At 41.7% G+C, this 24,676-nt stretch overlaps 1 protein-coding gene across 1 annotated transcript in view; it reads right to left on the bottom strand.

Annotated features, from left to right (window-relative positions):
- The window catches only part of CPED1 (cadherin like and PC-esterase domain containing 1), a 225,958-nt gene that overhangs the window by 113,964 nt on the left and 87,318 nt on the right, over window positions 1-24,676 (bottom strand). The window contains exons 11-16 of the mRNA XM_019543955.1: window positions 21,333-21,502; window positions 19,506-19,565; window positions 18,301-18,368; window positions 17,922-17,966; window positions 14,683-14,869; window positions 13,370-13,538 (exon numbers count right to left, since the gene is read on the bottom strand). Coding sequence (XP_019399500.1) covers window positions 13,370-13,538; window positions 14,683-14,869; window positions 17,922-17,966; window positions 18,301-18,368; window positions 19,506-19,565; window positions 21,333-21,502 — 699 coding nt within the window. The remainder of the gene's footprint in view (window positions 1-13,369; window positions 13,539-14,682; window positions 14,870-17,921; window positions 17,967-18,300; window positions 18,369-19,505; window positions 19,566-21,332; window positions 21,503-24,676) is intronic.

Below are 24,676 nucleotides of genomic sequence, written 5' to 3'. Positions count from 1 at the left end.
CTCCCTGCTGCCCCCCAGCTCCGGGGCTTCTCACTGCCCCCTCTCACTCCGGGGCTTCTTGCTGCCCCCTCTTGCTCCAGGGGTCCCTGCTGCCCCCTAGCTCCGGGGCTCCAGGGCTGGGGCCAATGAGCCCCCAAACAATGCTGAGCCCTCTCCAGTGCCAGAAAACCCCATGCTACCATGGCGTCCCTATGAGGCCTCCTCCACCCCTAATAGCCTCACCCGGTCCTCCGGTTAAATAGTAAACACAAAACACAAAGCCCCTGGGCTATAACCTAAACTAAACCACCCGGTCAAAAATCCATGTTCTGTCCCTACCAGTAAAATACTTCAACTCAGCTGCAACCAGGGGATGCTCCTGCAGTCCACCTTCCCCTTTCCCTGTGTACTGGCTGAGCTCCCCCCTCCTTGGCCGCCAGAGGGGAACTGCTCTCCTGGCCTTATGCTTGGGCTTAAGAAGGGGCCAAGCCCTGCCCCTTCCTGTCAGCTGACCCCCTTGGTTTCCCTGGCAACCAGCACCTGTGCTGCCCTGGTGACTGGCAATTGAGCCTCCCCCTTCTCACCACTAGGGGGTCTCTCCTGCCATTTCTGCTTTTAGGCGCAGGGCACCCGTGTGCACTGTGACAACCTATTATTCCAAAGAACTACATTCTAGGCATCTTTAATAGCAGTGTAATGACTGAGCTAAAATACCCACTATACATACATTTTTGCCACTATATTGCACTGATCTTTTAGAAGACAACTGCTGGAGCCAGGTATGAAAGTGACTAAGGTATACTGCTCCAGCTCCAAAGGCGTGAGTTGGAATCATACTCTGGACTTGTGTTGAAGTGCCCATGCCCTCTTCCCCTTCCAGTCAACCAAGCAGTAACTGGATAGGTGGTCAATCAGGCTGGAGAGTAAAAGGAAGATGAATGTAATGTTAGCCACATAATTCCCTTGGGGGTCACTGGCTACAGAAACACTTGTGCTTTAATGATGCTGGCACAGTTGACTGCTTGGCTTGGGCAGACTTTTGACTTAGGAAGAAAGCATGTATTAACAAGTTTTATTAATAGTAAAAAAGTTACTTTTACCCTCTGTGATATGAAAGATGGACATTTCTTTTTTCTAATACAATCCCTAAAACTAACACAGTTCTTATATCTATTATCTTATATCAGCCAGAAAGATTTTCCTTCTGCTCTCTTTTCATGCTTAATGAAATGTACAATAAAACACAGAATAATCCATTCCCCTCTTTTATGTTTGTTTTCCCTATTTTACACCTCAATCCTGCAAGCAAACCTACCCAAGCAAACTCCTAAACCTGTTCAGAGCCCCAGTGAAGTCAAAGCTCTGTATTGGCACTACACACTATGATGTAAAATAAAAATATGTATAATGTAGAAGTGTAACTGTCCAGCTGTGGAAAGCAGGCATTTGCTCCTTACCAAAGTAGAAACAAGCATGACACTAATTCCCAAAGCAAGGTGGCTTAATCTACTGCTGCAGGGATTTTCTACATTCTGTTGGAGCAAGCTTTATTGGCCACTATTAGAAGCAGGGTGCATCTACATGAGATGCTTTACTGTGCATTTGACTAATCTAATGCACTGTAAAGTGTCATTGTCTACACATGCACAGCAATTACTGTATATTAGTCTAATGTGGCGTTTTCTAGTGCCTGTATATACAGGTACTAGAAAACCAGTGCATTAATGTGCCCTAATGCATGTGTAGACACCAACCAGGAGCAAGTTACTCCCAGTCAGCCTAGGGGGTTAAACCTCTAAGCTAAAAGCTAAGCCCCCATGTTCCCTACAAGCTCAGGGATGACACTCAAGGTAAGCCTGGAGCTTCCCCTAGCTGCTGTAGGGGGAAGAGCAGTGCAGGAGCAGCTCCCCCTGGGCTGCTCTGGTCTGGCTCAGTTTGCTCCCAACAGGGAGGCATGTGTAGACTTGTGCCAGAGAACACTTTAATGAGCCTGAATTTTCTATGCAGGTAATTCAGGCACATTAATTGCATGTGTAGACACACCTGCAGAATAGCAAACTAAAATAGTTCACTTATCTAATCTAAGACAATTTCTGTTTCAATTGGAATTCAGTGTCTACTTGCATCATGTGTTCATCTATACAGTTCTGTATCACAATGGTTGTTTCTCTGATTCATCTACAAAGTAATATTTTAAATCATCATAAGAAAGCATGGCTATTTATTTTCTTCCAAATGGTTCTGATGAAGCCAACACATACTGACTTAATGAAATATTCCATTATCTGGAACTGGGACAAAATTAACCCTATAAGCAACAAGCAGTATATTTATAATTGTCATATTTTCCTTTATATCAGAATGTATATACAAGATACATTCACTTCAGCTCAGTTTTGCAATGTTAAATTGAACCTTTAGGTGCCCCTAAGAGATTCCAGGTACTTACATTTATAATCAATAGTATACACTTTAAACAGTCATAGTTTTTTCTTCTTTAAATATTTCAAATACAGGTTAAATGGTCTTCATGTTATCCTGAGTTTTCATTCAACCAATTCATAAATAAGCAGGGCCTGTAATAAATAATTACTGACCTGACAAATACTTCATGTCTATCCCAGTAGTTATCATGCAAGTTCAGGAACTCAGTAATAAAGCATAGAGTATGGGGCTGAGCAGATATGTATCTCTCTCCTGGAACAATACTCAGCTGGTGTATTTATATAGTTTGACTGAAAATAATGGAACCATGAAGATTTACACTAGCTGAGAATATTTCCCATGTGACCAGCTTTTCCATTACTACTAAATTATTTTTTGGCTTTTTCCTGAATTCATTCCAATTTTTGTAGGAATGAGGTTTTGTTTGTTTGTTTTTGTAGAAATGGGTTCAAAACTATTTATTTGTCTTCATCAGGTTTATATGAACCAAATTTTCACTGTCTTAGTCAATGTCTTAAACCATATGAGATTTGAGAACTTCATATGTATGATTTAATGTAAAAAAAGCAATGCAAGCACATTTTAGCCTGTTGTTCTTTTCCACCACCACAGCTATTCAGCAGCAATGATTTCCAAACGTAATATTTTCTCTACACATGAAAGTCCTACTCATTAAAAACTAGATATCTAGGTTTTTGTCAGGTATCTATCACTGGAGTATCTTTGTATCTTACAAACTTATTAAAATGAACAGTGAAAATATTGTCTTTCCCTCCCTGTCATCCTTGAACAAAAATCTAAGTTGGAGCATTCACCAGCATCTCACTTCTAATAACCTAAGACAGGACTAACTTCTGAGGGGCAAGGGGCTGCTGATGAATCACATGCTTCATGGCCTCCATCACAGTGGAGGGCATGTTATTATTAGGACTGATCACAAAATTTTAGTTGGAAATTTAAGTTCTCAGCCAAACAAAAATTTTCATGTGAAGTTTCCACTTGATTCAATTTTTTTTCCCCATCAGAAAACTGACCCTTCACTCTCCTGTCCCCCCACCCCAGTTTTTTTATGGCACAAAACCATTTTGTTACCAACCATTTAGTAGCTTAGGAACAACTTTGTTTTTTGACAAGCATTAAAAAAATTCTACAGGACAAAATCATTTTATAACCAGTAAAAGTGATTACATTACTATTACAGACTGTCTAATACAGACTGTGCCAGAAGGAGGACGGTCACCAAAACTTGTTAAGTGTCCCTGTACTGGATGCCATGTTGTAGAGCATCCAGTACTTACCACCACCCACTTTGCCATGCAGTACTTTATACTCATTTCTGATAGATCCTTTTATAATATGAACTGCAGGTTCTCTGATGTCTAACAACAAATCCTATATTTTGGTCTCAAATCCCTCTTACCCTCTATCTTTGCTTTAACTTATCTCTGGAAACAGGCTGTTCCTGTGCAGCTGTATTTAAACTCTCAGATCCTGTCTACACAATTTGATAGTAAAGCTGCAGATCCTTCAAATATGCCAGGCAGGCTGCTTCTAAAAGAAAAGTAGTACATCCATTCCTCCACAGCACTACACATGGGCTAATAACCTTCAAGGTCACTCAACAGGGCTGTCCAACTTCAGTGTGGTCAAGGGCCAGATGTGACAGCAGCATTCAGTCCCTGGGATGCACGCAGACCCCCTGGCTCATGGCCACGCAGGCTGTGCTACCAGCACATAGACCAGCCCCCACTTCTGGTAGTACATGGACCCCCTCTGTGTAGGCAACATGTGAACCACTACAAGAAGCAGCTGGTGGGGTCCATGAACCACATGCCATCTTCCTAGACAGCCTTGAATGAGTCCACCTGAAAGCCCAGACTCAACCACTTGGGTGGTTAAGCATGCTCAGAGGCCCTGCTGTCAAACATTTACTGTGCACACATGAATCCATTTTTTTTTAAATTCTTTTTTGACAAACCACTTATATTGTTACCTTCTTTTCATGAGGTTTTCATCCATTTCTGCTCATGTATCTCTTGTTGCCTGTCTAATAAATTATTCTCACTAGGAGTACATTCCTCATTCAGTTTTGGAGCTTGATCCAAGATTCAGTCACTACAACTTCTCTCATATATTTTGCTGTCATTTACACACTTGCATGACATCCCGCACTGCTCTCAATCCTTCCAATCAGTTTAAAGCCTGTCCACATCAGTGTTCATGTTCATTATCTTATACAGTACTAGCGTCCCCATACTCTTCTATACAACTTCCATCCTATACAATCATCCTGAAGTTTACTTCTGCAGATGAATGCAATCTATCCTGAGTGGCATATATACCTGAGGTAAGATCCTATTTCTTCTTCTTTATACACCTAAGTGGCACTTACGCAGCCATCTAACTGCAGTTAGAAAATTCACAAAGGTTAGGATTCAGCATAACTTTGGTCTCCTCATATTTCCCTTCCAAGTAGCCTGGCACATTACACCCTGCCCCCAAGGGCTGCCTGCTGCTGGGATGGGGACAATGTCCCCCTGTCCTGGCAGCAGGGTGCTCCTGGCCCTGGTTTCCTGATCAGCTACTTTGTTGCTAATTGCCCCACCAGCACATTGAGGCAGGGGGCTGGTTCCTACCCCATCCCTGCAGCTCTTTCCAAGCCCCAGGCCTCAATCACCCGATCAGGGCATGGGGTTGGGATCTGGCCCTGGCCAGGACAGTTCCCAGCCCCGGCCCCACATGTGGGGCAGATGCTGGGGAGCCTGTTCCCCACTCAGTTCTGGCAATGCAGAACTGAGTGGGGAACAACCTCCCCATCCTGCCACAATTGCAGAGCTCAGTGGGGAACAGGCTCCACACCCCTGGCAGCAAGGAGCTTCCAGCACCAGCTTCACAGTCACAGGGCCAGGACTGGGAGATCCTTATTTTCCAGCACCAGCTCCTCAACCATGGGGCTGGCACAGAGAGACCCTTATCTCCCAGCTCCTCGCTCCCCCAATCCCCTACTCCCCGATCTTGATGGTGGAGGCAGGGCTGGGAGAAAAGCATCTCCCAGCCCCCACACCCCAATCGCAATCTTGGAGCTGGGGGTTTGGAGCTCCCTGCTGCCAGGGTAGGGGAACATAGTCCCCTCTCAGGCTCTGGTGGTGAAGCCTGTCCCAGCAGCAGGCAGTTCCTGGGGGCAGGAAGAAATTTCCCACCCCCTGTGGGCGGCTGACCAGGAGCAGATTTGCTCCCAGTCAATTGTCTACATGAACTCTATCTACGTCATCGTTACTAATCGAAAGCAAATTTGCTACTTGCATTTGCAGGTAGGAAATCTACTCACTATTAGCGAGGTCTACTGCATAGTAAGCATGTGCACATGTAGACGCACATGCTTATTTCACAGTAAACTACACTACTGCACAGTGAAAGCATCTTGTGTAGACATGCCCAGGAAGTAGTAAAAGCATTTATAGTTATATATATAAGAAATAAGAAAATCTAGGTACAATGCCTGCTCTTTAAAAAATTATACCAGCTGGAATGATTCTCAAGGCACCTGTATAGATTAACTAAATAAAATATATAGAGACAGCACAAGTGAACCAAAGTTCACTTTAGTGATTCCACCATTATTCCTCATTTTACACATAGGAAAATACTCTCTCAAAACAGTAACAACTTTCAAAGAGGTAGAAACTTATTCTTAGCACTAATCTTTTATACTTTGTGTTTTACAGAAATGTAACGATAATGATAAACACTAAAACTCGCAAATACTACACTAGCTAACCTTTGCCTCACAGCACAAAATTGTAGACAACTAAATAATAATATTAATAAATATACATGAAAAATAATAAAATATGATAGGAAGATACTGCAGGTAAAAATCCCCAGAGTATTACCATATCTAGTCTTTGCATCTCACTAATCATTTCCATGAAGATATCTAAACCTATATGAAAAGTGAAAGAGGTAATAGTAAGAACATTTTAGTGAGATAAATGAATAATTCGCCAAATACAATGCCTAACATAAAAAATGACTGAACTGGTTGTCTCCATTAGCCCTGCCTTTTACATCAATGCAAGACTACAATATTTACTTGAATATAAGCTGACCCCGATTATAAGATGACCCTCCCAATAAGTAGATTCTATACCTGGAAAATTTATAAATTGTTATAATTTTCCAGGCATGTTATCTAATTATTGGCAGTTTGCCTTGAATATGTCCCCCTCCCACTGCTACAGCTCAGAAAATAAATCTAGAAGAGTCAGGGGGGGCCCTTGCCCTCTGCCACCCCTCTATTTCTTCCCCCTGCAATTCTTCCCCCTGTCTCCCACACTGTCAGGCCCTGCTCTCACTAAGCACATGGGAATGAGGAGCAAATCTGAAAATACTGACTGATGAACTAATGCATTTTATATATATATTTAACTGATGAAAGTTTTAACACAGGTACCCAGCAAACATACTTTTAAGCAGTACTTTTGTACCTCCTTATATAGAGGAGAGTACAAGCCATATATCATATTAGCCCAGAGCCAAAAGGTTCACGATTTTCTATGAAGTTCATTGGGTGGGCCCCAGTAGAGACAACAGCATTTCAAGCCATGGTGACCTCATAGCTCAGCACTAATCAGTATGTGTAAGGATTCATGTGCTAATTAGCCCCCCAACTCAGTACTGGAACCAGGTGTTCTTGCCATGAATCCTGGGATCCTCCAAAAACATCTATGCAGGGCAACCTAGAAATGGGAAAGAAAGGAATAGCTCAAATGTGGGAGTGAAGAGAAAGTATAAATGTATTCAGTGTGGTAGTTCACTGTGCCTTGAAAAAGAGTTAGTGCTGAGGGGGACTGCATGCAATGGGCACTACCATATCATATTCAGACGGGCTGTACTAACATCTTTCTGGTAGGTTCCCATCGGTATGTTTTCTCAATATGGGCCATGTGGTTTATAGTCATTGTCCTGGGGAGAGTGAGGGGCTGGGAAGCCTCACCCACAGGGCTCGATGCGGGAAGAAACAGTAAAATAAAGAAAGAAATACAAAACAATCACTTACCTGCAGGAGGAGCGACACTAGAAGTTCTAAGAGAAAAGCCTGCGCGGTTTACAAACCAGCCTTTATGCAATTAAGGCCAGCGGGTGATGTACAAGGATGCACCAGCTGACAGGGATAAAACAGCCGCCAGCAGTAGGGAGGGGAGAGCCAGTGAGGAGGTGGAGGCTCTCCGTGCCGGTAGTAGGTGGGGCCAGTGCAAATCTGGAACACCCGGGCGATGGGCAGCTGGGGAAGTACCGAGAGCTCCTCATACCAGGGGCACTGAGATCAAGCCCCAAGAGGGGCAGAGTGCTGGGAGTGACTTCCCCCTAGTGCTGCCAAGGAGGTTTGTCGAGGGAGATGCCCAGCAGCAGTGCAACCAGGACAATAAGCTCAAGGAAGAGGCTGAAGCCAACCTTGGGGAAACAAAGGTGTCCCCACACTCGACCGTTCCCAGGTACCAGGTCTGGGAGCTGGGCTAGGGGTGGAGAGGAGAGAGGAACCCCACAGGACCAGCGTTGGGGGAGCACTGCCAAGTTCAGGCAGGAGGGCTGGGAAAGCTGACCAGTAGGACACCAGATAAGAAGATCTTTTTAGGTCCTTTTGGTTTCTTTTCTTCATTTTATTCCTTTACCCCTGCTCGATAGGGGTACCCTCGGACCCCAAGAAGAGAGCCAACCAGCTCATGGGGATTGCAGGCTTAGAGCCCGGGCCAGCTAATTATCCTTCCCCAAAGATAAAGAGGTATACAATAGGGCACAAGGAATATCAACACTGGAGAGGCAGCCGTGTCAAGATCTGGCGCCCCACCAGAGGTTGGTGTAAGGCTGTCATGTAGGGGAGGTGGAGCCCCACAAACATCCTGCAGGTGGAGTGATCATCCCTAAGGGGAACGTCAAGGCCAAACCCCACACTGATATAACATTCAAAGACATGGCAGGAAAGTTTGGGGAAGGCCAGAGGGACAACCAAAGCCCACCTCAGGGAACCCATGAAGCTGGAGAGCATATACCCTCTACCATCCGGACCAAAGCAGCACATGAGCAGGCATTTGAAGTCAGACGGGCACAGTCATGCTTGTGTTGACCATAGTTTAATCATAGTTTTTTTTCCATTCCTGAGCATGTACTGTTTTTGGCAGCAGTTTAACAACAGATGATATATTTAATGAGGTTTTCTTGTATGCAGTTGTAAGCTTTCTTCCTCCATACTGATGAGGAGGAGGGACTTCATCTTATATTTGAGTAAATACAGTTGCTTTGTATTCTTTCATAGGTCAGTTATGCCAATAGCCCTGTATTATAAAAATAATCTCTTGTTTCTACCACCTTGTATTGTGTATTTCTTATACAGATATGGACAAGAGCACTGGAAATATAGCAGTAGTGTCATGGCAGTCAAAATGCAAATACTTCAAATGTTATTTATAATCATAAAATTAAACTAAAAACAAAACAAAAACAACATGTTTTCATTAATGGGTAATACAGAACTGCAAGACAGCAGAATGCACAGTGAAAGGGAACAGAAATCTCTTAAAATGGTGATTCTCCCATTAATTTGGTTTTAATGAGGATATTATGGCTGCTATCAAAAAAAGTGAAAGGACAATAATTTGGTACTTAGACTCTGCAAGGCTCAGAACGACACACTTATTAACTGAATAACCTTGAACTTAATCCAGGATTACTCAAATGCATGAGAATTGTTAGAGGACTGGAAACAACATCCCCAACTCTGTCTTTGTATTGTAACCTTCATCATGGTATCAGCTTGCAGTGAAACTTGAATATCCTAACGGGATTAAACATAAAAGAAAGTTTAAAAAAACCTCTCTGGATTAGAATTTTAACTGAAGTTTACTGTGAGAAAGACCACACCACTGTCATTGACCTTTTCTTCCCCATGCATGATCCCCATTGTGCCTAGTCAAGTGTCCAAAGTAGACTTCATCAGTTCACGCTGTATTTATCCTTTTGCTCCTGAAACAGGTGTTTGGTTTCTAAGAATAAGCACTGAAGCCATTGATCAGTGACTATTAACACACTGAGCTGAAGTGTGAGGTACTTGGTGAGACAGAAAGCATAATATACCTACAATATTTAGAGTTCTTCAAATGTGTTTTCTGTCAATAAATAAATCTAAAGAAAATACTGTATAACCTACCTTAACAAACATAGAAAAAAATCAAAAAAGAATTACAATGCTTTGGGGCTCTTTGGGTGCCACTTATATATCTCCAGTTCTAAACCACTGTTTATCTTTTTTTAATTCAACAACATGGTTACTGATAGGTTTGCCTTCAGCATACCTAAAAGAAAAATGCTATTAAAAAAATCACATATTGAATCATCATCCCCATGAGATACCTCAGAAATGCTTTTCATCTCATTTTTACTCTAAGCTATTAAAGCTCTTCCTAGTTTGGAACAATTATGTAATATATTGATTAGAAAACACCATCTCACATCTGTGCATCAAATACAGTTCAGTCAAAAAAATCTTACAAAGCACTTTTCATTTTAATCATTCCAGACCTCTTTACCATGACAGTACTTGAAAGGTTTTAACTTGGGATCATAAATATGAGAATAAAACCTTAACAGCAGCGTAAATACTCATATGGGAGGACATGCAATAGCATGAATTCCTGTTCCTAATACCAGATACATTCTCCAGACTGGGGGCGTTATAAAGGGGTTGATTACAAGATGAAAGTTTAGTTTCTTAACAGCATGACCCATACTCACCTATTGCTATTCTTGTTTCATTACAACTTGCTCCTGATTACTAAATCAAGTCTGTCACTGAGCCACCTCCAACTGCAACCTGATTTTAGACTTTATAGAACTTATGCTGATATTATTATTTCTACTACTGTAGCACGTAGGAGCTCCAGTCATGAACCACAGCCCCACTACCTTATGTGCTCCACAAACATAGGCTCCTAAAACCTTAAAATTTAAGTATAAGACAAGAAACAACAGGATATAGACAAATGGGGAATCACAAGGAAATAATGAAACCATATCAATCAGAATGGCAAGCAGTGATCATAGGACATCAGCAAACTATGCTGTTGAACTTGAACGATCTTGAAGGAGCACAGTGAGGTCACTGTGTAGAGAAAGGGAGCACTTCTGAGGTATGAGGGACAGCATGGAAAAAAGCATAAAGATTCTTGTTTGAAAATCTATTTTTAATCAGTTCTTGATCCTCTCCTGACTATAAACTAGCCAGATATACTTGTCACTTATAAAAGTAAACCATAGCCTTCATTTAAACAAAAAAATTATGAAAACAGGAAGTAGTATACATCAAGAAAAGTGGAAAATAGAAAAGTCAATTTTTACATTACTTGTATATTTCATTTTATTTTGAGGCTATGTGCCTGTTTTGCTATTGTACATTGCCTAAAATGTTTCCGTGCTCATATTTTTAATAGATTCTTCCCTGACATGCTATCACAATCACTTCTGGTATTGATTAAGAAAACTAATCACTTCTTAGGATAAGCATTAATCCCCCCACCCCCCGAACACAGAACAGACCTACCTACGAAAAACATATTGATAGGCAATAAAAACTTAAAAATGAAGGTTTACTGCACAATATATCTTCATTGGAGTATTTGGCTAAGTACAGACAGCCAAAAAGCCAGAGGCTGAATCAATCAAACCTTTGCAGGATAGTGTAAACTGCATAGATTGACCTGACAAGCAAATGATGTAGCCACATGCCTGCAGTGGCCCAAGCTGGAAGCCAGGAGGTGCCAGAGCATGCCTCCCTGCTTGGCTGGAGCAGACAGCTTGCGCCAAGGCTCTCTCACCTACCCTGAAAGGCAGAGCTTCCAGAGGAGGTACAAAGCATCCTGGGATACTGGGGAACTGCAAGTTAACTTGAATCTGGAGGGGATCTGGGATTGAATAAACCAATTTAACTTAACAAATTAAGTCTGATACTATATTCATCCAGGTTTATGTGCACTGAACTTCTGTTGTGTTACAGATTTGAACCAGTTTCCAATCGTTTATACCAGTTTATGCATAATTTCTGTCCCTAGCCTTTGAGAGCTTAAACAATGAAAGTACTTTTAACATAAGCATGGAAGATGTGCAAGTATAAATCATTTTAGCAGAGATTGTCCCTGGATCCCATAGTTTCGCAACAGATTAGATTAGGCATAGAGACATTAAACTCTGTGAAGAGCTGACTGTTAAACTTTGAGTATGCCAGGATAAACTTTGGTACTATACCAGAGCTCTGTGGCTAGTGCTGGATTTAATTTCAATTTGAGAACCATGCTGTCCTCTCCCATCTATAGTGTAGATCCATGGCACATTATGTACTTGGTTCACATAAGGATTAGAAAAGAGAATTTTGCCATATATTTGTTCTGATTACTTCGTTTTTAATGACTCTGTAGACTGGGATAGTTACTGACAACCATGCAATTTTCTATCCACAGGGATAGTCTCTGGCTTTTGTTCCAAGCTCATCTGTTTATTTCTTCATAATATTAAAACAAATACTCTAACACATTTGTCATCTCCCACTTCAACTACTGTGGCCTCTTTTGTAGTATGCTGAGAGGCTTAGGGAAAGAGAATTAAGTGTTTATGAAAAAGAGACACATCGTAAAACTGGAGGCTTGTGACAGGAGCAGAAATAACAGTCTGCGCATATGATATTGTGTTCAAGAAAATATTATTTCTTGCAGTTCTGCCTGTTTGCTTGTCACAATTTCCTGAGTCTTCATTCTTCCCAAAAGCTCACAGACCCTGGCCCATTATATCAAGTTTCAATTTTTCTAGTCTTTAATCTTCAATCTTCAAAGGTCTGCGTAATACTGTTTGGGGCTGTTTCACACCCTATACCTGTTCCTTTATCACTTTTTCTCCATTAAAAATTAAACCCTCAGGCTGCTGACGTATGTGAAACTCCTCACCCCCAAAAAACAAAAACCAGCAATTTACTGGAAGAGGCATCACATCAGTTTGACTTGGCTTGCCCAACATCTGTGTAGATCACATGCTTCAGTGGGGGGTTTTGGCACTTCTATCTAATAGCCGATTCAATCAGCTATTAGATAAAAGTGACAAAAAGCCCTACTGGCACATGCAGTCTTTACAGATGTTGGGCAAGCTGGGTCAAACTGACACGATGCCTCTTTCCAGGCATGCACTGCTGTGCTCAGGGGAACACTGAGCTAAAAGTAAAGTGCTGTTTTGTTTTGTTTTTTTTGTGTCTGTAAGCAGCCTCAGAGTCTCTTTGTTTCCTTCTTTAAAAGTCTCATTAGTGCTACATACAGATTATATTTGCCTATACAAGGAGTTGAAACAAGCACCATCTAAGCTACAACCATTCCTTCCTGTAGCACCTCTAGTAAGGTTTTACTTGTTTGTCTTGGTCTTCAAGTCTAGTTGCATTCAAAAACAGCCTCAATATCTGTCCTGGACACTGTTAAGCATGGTGCAACTATAGCTGATTTGCCATCAAAAAGAACTGCCATCGATTTCACCAGTGGGCCTAGCTACAGAAACTATACCATATCTGCATTAGTACCTTGTTAACTCTAACTCTTCTTCCAAAGAAAGCTACAATATTATGAGTAGGGGGTTGACCAAGGTCATATCAACTCAGCTTGGAGTTTTCAATACTGAATACATAAATACAAAATTGACACTTACAACCAATAGTGCTGTAATGCCATAATTCATTCAATAGGTGGATCAGTGGATTGAGAATTCCTAGAGATTTAGGATCTTGAACTCATTCCACTGAAACTGGTTCTACAATGGCTTCCCTCAATTTACTTCTGACTAAGAAATCAGAATTAGGCTGTACACACACACACACACACACACACACACACACAAAGTATTAATTTAAAAAAATGAACAGTACCTGCACAAAACCACACACCATATAGTCATCAAACAAAGGCAGACTTGGGCGGTCTTCTCGATAAACAGTGATTATATAGCTGCTCACAATCTCAGGGTTGGGTTGAGATTCATCTGTTACTAGAATACTGATTTTGTTAATTCCCAAGCCAAGAGGGTAATTAGCAACACTGCAAGGAAAAACAATAAATGAGACAGGCTCAACATTAAACCAGGCTAGAGCTGTACCATATTTTCCATTGCAATTTACATATATTTTGGTTCATAATAATGGTATCAAACATGGTTGGCAAGGACATTTTTTTAAAATTACAAAACAAAATAGTACCAGAATCAACCTCAAGACATAATTTTAGCTTTGCTACTTAGACATGAGAGAGAACTTCAGACTCACTATCAGTGACAACAAATTTGGCAAGAAACCTATGGATGATGCCGCTAGAGTCAATAGTTTCTGGAAGATTCAAGTCAGTGGTTAAGCCAACAGGGAGACAAATGAGATTAGAAGCATTAGCTAATCCTTGAAATTGTGTACCATCCAAACATGACAGCATCCTAGAAAGCCCTTTAGTATGCTAGACAAGCAAAACTGGAGAGGTTTTTGCTGTACAGTAAGCTAAGAATGGCTGAAATGGATGGAATTTAACCTTTCAAAACTTCTCTCTCAAAAAATAGCTACATATTTGTATAATGCCTTTTTCTGAAAAATCTCACAGTACTTTGCACACATGTCTATGTGTATCAGTAAATTAGAGTACCGAGCTCTGTAGTATGATGTGGCAACAGCCTACATCAAAATCATTATTTAACGGGATTTTGCTCATGCTTGTTTTACCACCTATAGTTTTATGGAAAGAATGACAAAATGTCAGTGATTGTGACCTAACTAGTCAAGCCCTCCAGCAGCCCAACCAAAAAAAAACAAAAATGAAAAAAAAACCAGAACAAAACAAAAACAGCAGGCTTAATTTGAAAGGCAAGTCTGCAGTGCAAGAACTGTATATTCTCTCCAAATTTGTGGTTTGAGTGCTTAGATTTATATAAAATGCTGGAATGAGACCCTAGCACTTCTGTGTTTTAACTGGAGTTTAATAGAGACTACAACAAATTATAATTGATACATCTTCAATATAGGGATAAATAAATACAAAATGTAAATGAATAGAGATGTCTGTGAATACCAGTCTCCTTTTGTAATTTTAATTTTTCACGTGCTCCATGCTTTTGAAAATGCAGAGAAGTATCTGAAAGCCTTTGCCATTTCTCCAGCTTTAAGAAGGTCTAGCCTAGCATGAGTTTTTCAAACCCCGCTACCTTGGTCCTTTCTTCTCATCGAGGTGCACTTGGCACTGACAGTTAGAAGGTTCTGCTCCAATCTTCACTGTCACCATGTCAAATGGGACTTCAAAGTAGTATTCTCTGATCCTTGGGTTAAATTTAGGATTCAGGTCCACATGTGGACTGGTGAAGATCTGCCTGATATGAGACAGTGTATCTTTATCTGTACCAAGAAGGCATCAAGAAAGAAAACTGAAATATATGAACATTTTAAAACATGCAACAGTTGCGACGTTATTAAGCTACAATTCATAAAAGCAGTCTTTCACTTGAACTACAACATGTTAAATGATTTTGTTCTGCCATTTGAGATAAATTTTCAGACCACTACAAGGTTTTAATCAATCACTGGCTAATTACCTCAGTAGGATTCATAACATTAAATATCTGAATAAGACTTTGGAAAGTTAGGGATTAGGATCATGAAACCCTGTCTCCAGTGGGTTAATTGAAACTTACATGGGCATTATGACAAAAATTCATAACCTGCTTAGGTATGTACCAGTCTGTGTGCAGACTTTATATAAAAGTGTAGTTGCCAGGAAAACTCAGTCTGTTGGAAACACCCGTATAGAAGAACTGATCACATGGTGATTTAGACTCTGGGGTCATTTGTAATACAGCAGAATGATTTTTTTTTAAGAATCCTCATTCAGCAAATTCTGCCTTCTCTCCTGTTTGTGAATTATCTACAAATAGATCATAATTTTCAAAACTGTACTCATTATTTTGCTTTATCTACCAGCTGCTTTCTGAGAATAATTATTTGCCTGGAGAAAATTTGTGACAAAGCTGTTGAAATTATTTCCAGCTGACCTGCTAGAATGATATACTTACAACTTAATTTTGCCTTCCAATATTCTCCAATATTTTTTAAACATCAGTGACTTCTACAAACATTCCAGCCAGTGAATTCTATCACCAAAATATCTGAACAAATCTGGAGGCTGAATACATGGCCAAAGTGGGACTTAAATGATGCACGTAGTCTATGTTTACTGTGGTACAGACTGAAATGCAGTTTCTCCCATGTTACAGAGGTTTAACCAAGAGCAGAATTTAGGTTATATTTTTATTCAAAGCATCCAGCACAGAGAGTTGAGGTAATACAAGTGGTCAAAGGATATTATTCTTAAGTACAGACCAGTCTCCAAGATGTTATATGCCTCTGGTAGAGCACACATTGTTTCTGATACACTCTGCTTCCCTGAGAAACCATGAATAGCCTTAAGAAAAAGTAGCTCGGGGAAAACCTTAGAAGAAAAATCTTATAATGGGAACAAAACCATGGGGTCAATCACCTAAAATAGGAATGTTCATGGTTTGGAATTAACATCTTCCTGACTGACCTTTGAGTTTAGTAAGAGAGAGGAGATGAGACCCATTGGGTTGAAGATTCCTCACCACTAAATAGCAATTTGTCTTACCCTGTGTAACAGGGGACAGCTCAGGGCCAAGTCTCAACGTCGGCCCACCCAATTTTGTCATCATTCCTGTCTAGGACAGTCTGCCCTGTCTCGCCTGCCACAACTTGTTGTATAAATAACTGGTGTTGAATACAGGAGGCTGGCCATTAAATGCCCTGATGCTTAAGGCATTATACACAGCTCCAACCTCTCCAATACCTTGTCCCATGCCTCACAGATGGCATTGTAAGTTGGTTATAGCACCGGCCCAAAGCCGGGCCAAACTCTGCCCCTTGTAGGGCCTCTAGCATTCAGCTCAAACACTCTACCTTCACAGGGTCTCTTTCATACCACCCCCTCTCACACAGCCTTTGACAAGGCCTCTTTCATACTCTTTCATACTGCTCCTCACTGGGCCACTCTCAACCTGCCCAAAGGTGTTCTGCCATGCCCTGTTAGAGTGATTTCTATATATAATATAGCACAGTTAAGGAAACAGAGGAAAAGCCCCAGCAGCTGTAATATCACAACATACAGAATCTAAGGAGCTAATTTAGACAAGCTCTTCATCTTCTGAGCAGGTCTATGACATCCACGCATAAAATGAAGTTTTATTTCTTATCTTTGCTTTGACCCACAGAGCTCATTGTACCCCATAATGAACCAACCACCATGTAGCCACATGTAGCTCTTACATAATTTCATCTAGCTATAAAAATAAGAAAGTATATTTGTAAAATTACGTATTAATGCAGTTGACTAGGAAACTGCCTGGCTAGTGATGGCAAGAGATGTTAAACAAGTGAAATTTAATGTTGAAAGGCAACGGTTGGGTTTTAGTCTGATTTTATATTTAAACATCTCATTCCACATCACAGGAGGACCATAAATATTACATTGTACAGAAAATATTTGATCAGGAAGGGTAAAGTACTGAACTAATATTCTTCAGGATACTAGGGAACCCAAATTACTAAAATCATAGAATCATCCATTTTGATTACATACAATGCTGAGCTAAGCCTTTTCAAATTATGCCTTTTCAAACATAAATGGTGATACTCATATCTCTATTGTAGGCAAATAAATGTAATCCATACAACTAAATTTACAAGACCTCTTTATAAAAAACAATTCTAAGTGAATAGAGAAACTGCAATTGTCCTTGAAAAAGTTCTATGTAAAAAACAAATGGTATAACCATAGCATAAAAAGCAACCAAGGCTTTTGGATCATTAGAATATCGCCATTCCAAAAAGCATGATAATTTCTCACTTTGCGCTTGAGGCTTATTTTACATACCTTGTCCTATTATTGACTGATTCAGAAACATTTCTGTTTTAAAAAAAAATCCTTGGTTTAGTTTCTAAGGGCCAAAAGGCACCCCAGTCCCTAAAGAACTGTATACCAGAGCCAGATCCGGCTCCTGGCCCCGTGGCATTTAGCCTGTGAGCCTCCCCAGGGTTGCAGAAGCTGGGTGATGGGACAGCAGTGGCACTGCTCCCCCACTGCCAGTTTCCAGACCCAGGGAGCCCCGGTCCCTGTGCAATGAATCAGACACCTGATCCTAGTACAGGCAGGGCCAGTGCAAGGCGCTAGTGACTAATCCCAGGGGGAAGGGGTGCTAGGCCTTAGGGCCTGATCCTGGTGCACTGGGCTCGATCTGGCCAGTGAGCTGGGACCACCCCACTCACCTGGCCTCTAGGGTCAAAAAGCTGAGCACCACTGCCATATACAGACACTGAAGGAAAATTGTTGAAATGCATCTTTCAAATCGCACATTCTGCTAATACAAAGATCTTGGCTTACCATGACTGCAGCGTCTTTCTTTAGTCTCATTGAAAAAGTGCAACACTAAAAGACAAACAAAAACAAATGAACAATGTTCTGCTGTACAGACTACATGCAACTACTATTCACAACCCACAATAAAAGAAAACCCACATTGAGAGTTAATTAAAAAATATTAAGTCAAGCTTATTCATTTCAGTTTGGGGTACATGTTACCTGTATTCATTGCAGAAATAAAACCACAAAACCAACTCACTAGAGTTTTTCCCAGTAACACCTGGTGGCTTTTTATGTTAAGGAAATGAGTCAGTTCTTTTTAGTTGGAAAGCAGGGATGGAAGAAACATCAGACATATTATCAGAGTTGTACAGAAGAAATATAGGTTCTGATTTCCTACCTTTACTACCCCTTGTTTGGTTGAAAGGAGCTCTCTGTTTAATACTCTCATTTTCCAGGGAAGAATTCCTACAAATGGAACAGAAAAGATGTTTCTTGCTCAATGAAAAGAACAGAACCCCCCAAAAATTTTTTTACAAATCCCTATATATCCAGTCTTAGCATAATGATATTACTTTTGGATATAAGTTCCCAGTACTAACAATCTCATCTGAAATTAACTTCACAGAACAATCAAAGTTCCTAACAAACAAACAGTAGTCCACAGCAAGAAAAAGAGGAAAAGACAAAGTATATCACAAAAGAGCAGCTAAACAGTAGAAGAAAATAAGGGAAAATTGAATTCAAGAATGAAAGCAAAATCCCTTTAACTGTTTGTGTCACTTTTTTTACAAATATGCAGATCGGATTACAATTTGTACACTCTCCCTCGTCCCCCAAACAAATGAAGAGTTGTGGAATGGCACACTCCTAGATTGAGGTCAGTATGGGTTTATACAAAGGAACAAAGCAAACACAAGTAATATTATCCCATGCATTTGTACGTATTGGCTAATCCAAAACTAAATTATATGTTTAACTGTTATGAAACATGAAAATCTGGTCTTTAACAAATGAGGACTAGCTATTTGCAACCACTCATAAATATGTCAGCAGCTCCAGATATGTTAAATCAGCACATTTCTTGTTAAAATTAGTCAAACCCATTTTTGGACATGATTGGAGGCTGGCAATAGGCTTTGTTCTATTTGCACACTATATGACTGATAGCAAGAAATGACAAGGAAAGAGTTTGTATCTTTTTCCCAAAAATGATTCCCTGTGAGGTCCCCCTAAGGAAATTCACTGTCACAGAAACCTGTATCATATCAGCTTAAGATCTAAAAAGACACAAAACCACTGTGAAGGGTGGGGGACATCATAAAAAGTTCGTGGCTAAATATCCTAACTAATATTTTAATGTAAATTGCATAAAGGATTATTAAAAGAAATTGCTGAAATTTTTCACTGCATAATATTAAACCATACAGAATTCTGAGACAGGAAAAGAGGCTACTAACACTTTCGTTGCTGGCAAATCAGGATCAGTAGGTGTGAACTTTGAGCCTGTGCCACCTAGATGCTGCCTTATAACTGTTCATATTCACAATCTCCTTTAAATGATGATTACAAATGTAGTGATATCCATGAAATGTTCCTTCTCACCTAAGCTTAGACCGTTTCATAATCATTCTGGATGAGTTTCTGGAACTCTTCTTGCTTCTCCTGTAGAAGGAATTCAGAAAGCTCACTAACTTCGCTACAATAGTTAAAACTGTACAGGGTTCAGGCTAAGGCTCTATTCTCTGGATCCATGAGCAGTAAGCTGCAATACTACATAAAGTCGGTAAAAACAGGACATTTTTCAGTGATTTCCCTTACCTGTCATCTTGTAATATAAAATGAGTAGTTGACCATACAACTGGAACAAAATGGAAATAGATTTTACACATACAGATACAAAGAAACAATTAAAGAGATTCACTGAAAACCTGGCTCCAATTCTGTAAAAACTAGAACAGTCCTGATGAGATACTCATCAAGGCTCTGAACTTCAGCTTAATCAAAGTTTAAAAAAATGCTTAAATAAGGTATGGGATGAAGCTTGACTTACCTCTTTCCACCTTTCCAGCACTCCTAACTATACCCATACAGATAACACCAATGGCAGATGGTTACACACTTGGAACAATGAGGTAAAAAGATCAAGATTAACCATTTCCAAAACAGAAGCATCTATTCAGTGGATCAGCAGAACTTCTCTTTTAGTGCAGCTACTACAGGTAATTTGTGAATAGGCAGGCTGACCTATGGCATGTAATAGAACAGGGGGGTTGACCTTTTTGGCAAGCATACTACAGATCAGCCCCACACCCTTCCTTTGATCCCTTTTCCCTGCCCAGTTAGCTGAGCTGAGTCAGTGGGGCAGAAGCAATGCCCTGGAAGAGCCTGAAAGAGCAGGACCTGCAGGTAGCAGTGGGACTCTAAAACAGTCCTACTGTTAACAGTCCTACTGTTTTGCTTTCTACTTCCTGCCCTGTGTTCCCTGCTCAATCTGCCCCTGTGCTGTGTGTCCCCTCCCCAGTGTGCCACGTTACACACAGAGACTGCCCATGCCACTTGTGATGCACAAGCTGCAAGTTGGCCACCCCCGTAAATAGGTGACAGCACATGACCATACAGAAATGTCCAACTTGAAGGAAAAAAAAGTTATGTCACTTTATCAAAGTTGATAAGCGGTGCAGCCTAAATTAAAAAAAAACCTGATGATGACTGGTAAGCTTTGATAGACAAAGCTAAAATATTTTGGCAAACTGGCAGAGATCATATCCCATATATTCTCACATACCATACTCCCCCAGTTAAGACATGTTCCTTGTTTTTGGATTATGGGGGGACGGGGAGTGAAGACGCTATTAATTTCAGATGCAGCATCTTTGACTTGGTTTTTATATATGGGTAACAAGAATAATAAAACTTATTACTTATAGCAATTACTCAGAACTTTACATTTTCAAACTGCTATATAAATATTAGATAACCTGTGCAGTGCCAAGTCACTAACAAATTAAAAAATAGGCCAACTGAAATTAACTTGCTGAAAGTCACCCCTTGAGTCAGTACCAGAGGCAGAACTGGAACAGAAATTTCTGTCTATCCCAAGGTAATCTCTACGAACTCTGGTAAATACTGTACCTAGTTCTTATGGGAGTCAAAAAAACCTTGCATAATTCTGTTGAAATTTTCTAAAAGAAATCCATCACAGTTCCATGTTACTTTCTACACCAATACTACTTGGCATTAGAGGGAAAAGTAAAGAGGCCAAAAATGCACTTTATGTGGAAACAGTTCCAACCTTAAAAACGGAATGGCTTTCATAATTAGTCACAATGACCAGCATCTCATGTTGCAAATAACCACTGAAGTAAAAAGTACCACTGAAGTTACTGGAGCCACACACTATGTAGAAATATTATCAGAAAGCTGACTTACCATCCAACCAAATTTGTGTGTGCCTCTTTATTCCTGAACTGGAACTGTTCAAGTAAACTGGAAAGAAGCCAATGTGCTGTCAGGACTGAACCAAGTCTTCTCATTGGGTCCACCATGTGGTAAAGGTCATGCAGCAAATTTTGAATCTTAGGCACAGAAGATGGGAAAAGCTGAGAAGAGAGATGTTGAATAGGAACTAAATTAATAAAGTAAATTACTACTTATGGCTAAGTACAGACAGTCAAAAAGCCCAAGGCTGAATTGATTCAATCTTTGCAAGTTAGTCTAAACTCTGTAGACTGAACCAATAAGCAAGTGAACAGAGGTTCACTTTTGATTCCGGAAATACAGTCACATGCCTGCAGTGGCCCAGGCCAGAAGCTGGTAGGTGCTAGAGCACACCTCCCTTTTGGCTGGAGCAGACAGCTTGGGCCAAGCCTAACCTGCCCACCCTGCAAGATGCAAAGCATTGTGGGATGCTGGTGGACTAAAAATTGACTTGAATCTAGAGGGGATCTGGAACAGAAGTTCAAAAAACTGGTTTAATATAAATCAGTTAAGTCTGATACTAAATCCATCCAAGTTTATTTTAAACTGGTTTTGACAATTTTGAAAGCAGTTTATGTGCCCTGAACTTCTGGACTAGCGACAGACATTCAAAAGGCCTGCGCCTGAATTGGTTCAATCTTTGCAGGTTAGCCTAACTGCTTTGCAAGTGGATAGACATTCACTTTTGATACAGGTAATACAGGCAACATGCCTGCAGTGGCTCATGCTAGAAGCTGGGGGGGTGCTAGAGTGAGCCCTCCCTTCCCTTCCATAGAGCTGAGCTAAGGTGGGGTATGGCCAGGTCTGACTATGATTAGGGAGAGGTGTAAAACCCCATCCTGGCTTGCACAGTCCCCAGCCATGGTGTGCCTGGAGGAGGAGGGGGAAGCAGCCCTCTCCAGACTTTTTCTTCTGCTTACTGCTCAAGGGGTGGAAGTGTTGCCAGACCCCGGCCCCTGGCTAGCACTCTGAGGCAAAGGACAGGGGGTGGGGGTGAGGAAGGACTGCTTCTGTAGACTGAATGCATCTGTTGATGATCCTGAGCTTTTCAATTTCCCTCTCCCTGCCTTATCATACTGTCTATGGGTAAATCTGATATCTTTTATTGGACCAACTAGAAGATATCAATACCCCTATATCTAGCCATGAACTCACTTCCTTTACCAACAATCACCTCCATCTGTCCCATGCCTTTTCTTAAACTGAAATCCCTTACTGGTGTGACAGACTAGCTGGCAGTGACTTAGCCCAGGGGTTTTGAAATGGCAAAAGATGATTGGAGGACTTGGGATTCCCTTTCCTCACCAATCAGGCCCCAGAGACTCACCCCTTGTGTCCCCTGATTGGCCCCTTGGGTCACCTGGTGGGGGGTAAAAAGGGCAGCATGGGCTGACTCAAGAGAGACCAGCGAGGGACAACAAGGAAGGAGCTTCACAAAGCTGGCAAGAGCTGAGTCAGTGGGGCAGAAGCAATGCCCTGGAAGAGCCTGAAAGAGCAGGACCTGCAGGCAGCAGTGGGACTCTCAGCAATGTGGCGTGCAACCAGCAAGAGAGGCTCCCCACTGGGCTCCAGGATCCCCTATGAGAGGCTACAGCCAGCAGAAGAGGCTTCCCTGTTCTAGCAAGGATCTGAGCAGCGACCTGAGAGGTTCCCAGCTCTGCTTCCAGCTCCTCCAGTCAGAGGCCAGGAAGCTCGACATGAGGCTGGGGCTCCAGGAAAGCCAAGACCCCTAGCAGGCTGATACAGTGCCACCACTGGTGGCTGTGTGGCAACATTTCTGCCTACCACATGGGCGATCTGAGTTTAAGTCCCAGCTTTCCTTGCACATCTTCCTCCCCCTAAGCCCATATATTTAGTTGTTAAGCCAATCTATATCAACTATCCCTACTCCCATTTAACTCTTCTTTCCTTCCCTTCCCACTCCGCCCCAGTTTATCATTTCTCTGCCAATCCCAAAATCTGGTATTTAGCAGCCCTGGAGGAGATTCAGAGACCATGTAGACTTCCTGTAGTCCTGATATGGGCTTTGATAATTTTTTTCTGCTTCTTCCTTGTGAAGTCACTTTGCTTCTCCCCTCATTGAATCCCATGCCTATAAATGCCAGCATTTTTTCATATCCACTGATTCTTTCCTAAAGCTGTCACCACTCCTGCATTCTCTTCACTCTGCAAAGGATCTCATTGACCAGTCAGTCTTTTCCTTGGACAAAATCTTTCATCATCTCCACTCCTCTTCTCCTCAGAACTTATTTCTCCTGACACTGACAAGTTTGGTTTGTACTCACTCTAGTCTCTTCATCTACCCTATTTCTGCTCCCACTGCCACTCTCTCTTCATCTCTCCCTGAAAGTCTCAATTCTTCTGGGGAAGGTCTTTGAAAAAATTATCAAGGGCCACATTTGTGAGAGCCCTGCAGGGGAAGTGATGTTGGGGGGTAACCAGCATGGGTTCATGCAAGGCCAATCCTGCCTGACTAACCTGGTCTCTTTGTATGACCAGGTAACAAAGACCTTAGATGGGAAGAAAGAAGTTGATGTCATCTTCTTCGACTTCCAGAATGCCTTCGACACAATGTCCCACCCAATTCTGGTGGGCAAGCTGAGGGACTGCGGCATTGACGAATGCATGGTCACATGGGTGGCAAACTGGCTCCAGGGGCGAACCCAGAGGGTGGTGGTGGACGGGTCAATGTCGACCTGGGAGGGTGTGGGCAGCGGAGTCCCACAGGGCTCGGTCCTTGGACCGGTGCTGTTCAACATCTTCATTAGCGACCTGGACGAGGGTGTGGAGAGCACCCTGTTCAAGTTCGTTGATGACACCAAGCTGTGGGGTAAAGTGAGTACACCGGCAGGCAGGGACTGCATTCAGGCAGACCTGGATAGGTTAGAGAATTGAGCGAATGCGAACAGGATGCGGTTCAACAAGGACAAGTGCAGGGTGCTGCACCTGGGGAGAGGGAACCAGCATTATGGTTATATGTTAGGGGTTGACCCTCTCAGTAGGACAGAGGCAGAGAGGGATCTTGGAGTCAGGATTGACTCCAGGATGAATATGAGTCACCAATGCGATGAAGCAATAGGCAGACCCAACGCACCCTGTCATACATTAACAGGGGCATCACTAACAGGTCCAGACAGGTGTTGCTCCCACTCTATGCGGCGCTGGTCAGGCCACAGCTGGAGTACTGTGTCCAGTTCTGGGTACCGCACTTCAAGAAGGATGTGGAGAACCTGGAGAGGGTCCAGAGGAGGCCACTCGTATGGTTGACGGCCTCCGTGGCCAGCCCTATGAGGAAA

Source organism: Crocodylus porosus, unplaced genomic scaffold, assembly GCF_001723895.1.
Source record: "Crocodylus porosus isolate Cpor-Errol unplaced genomic scaffold, CroPor_comp1, whole genome shotgun sequence".
NCBI lineage: Eukaryota > Metazoa > Chordata > Crocodylia > Crocodylidae > Crocodylus > Crocodylus porosus.
Note: the sequence above shows the minus strand (reverse complement) of the source record. Positions and strands in the feature narration are given on the sequence as shown.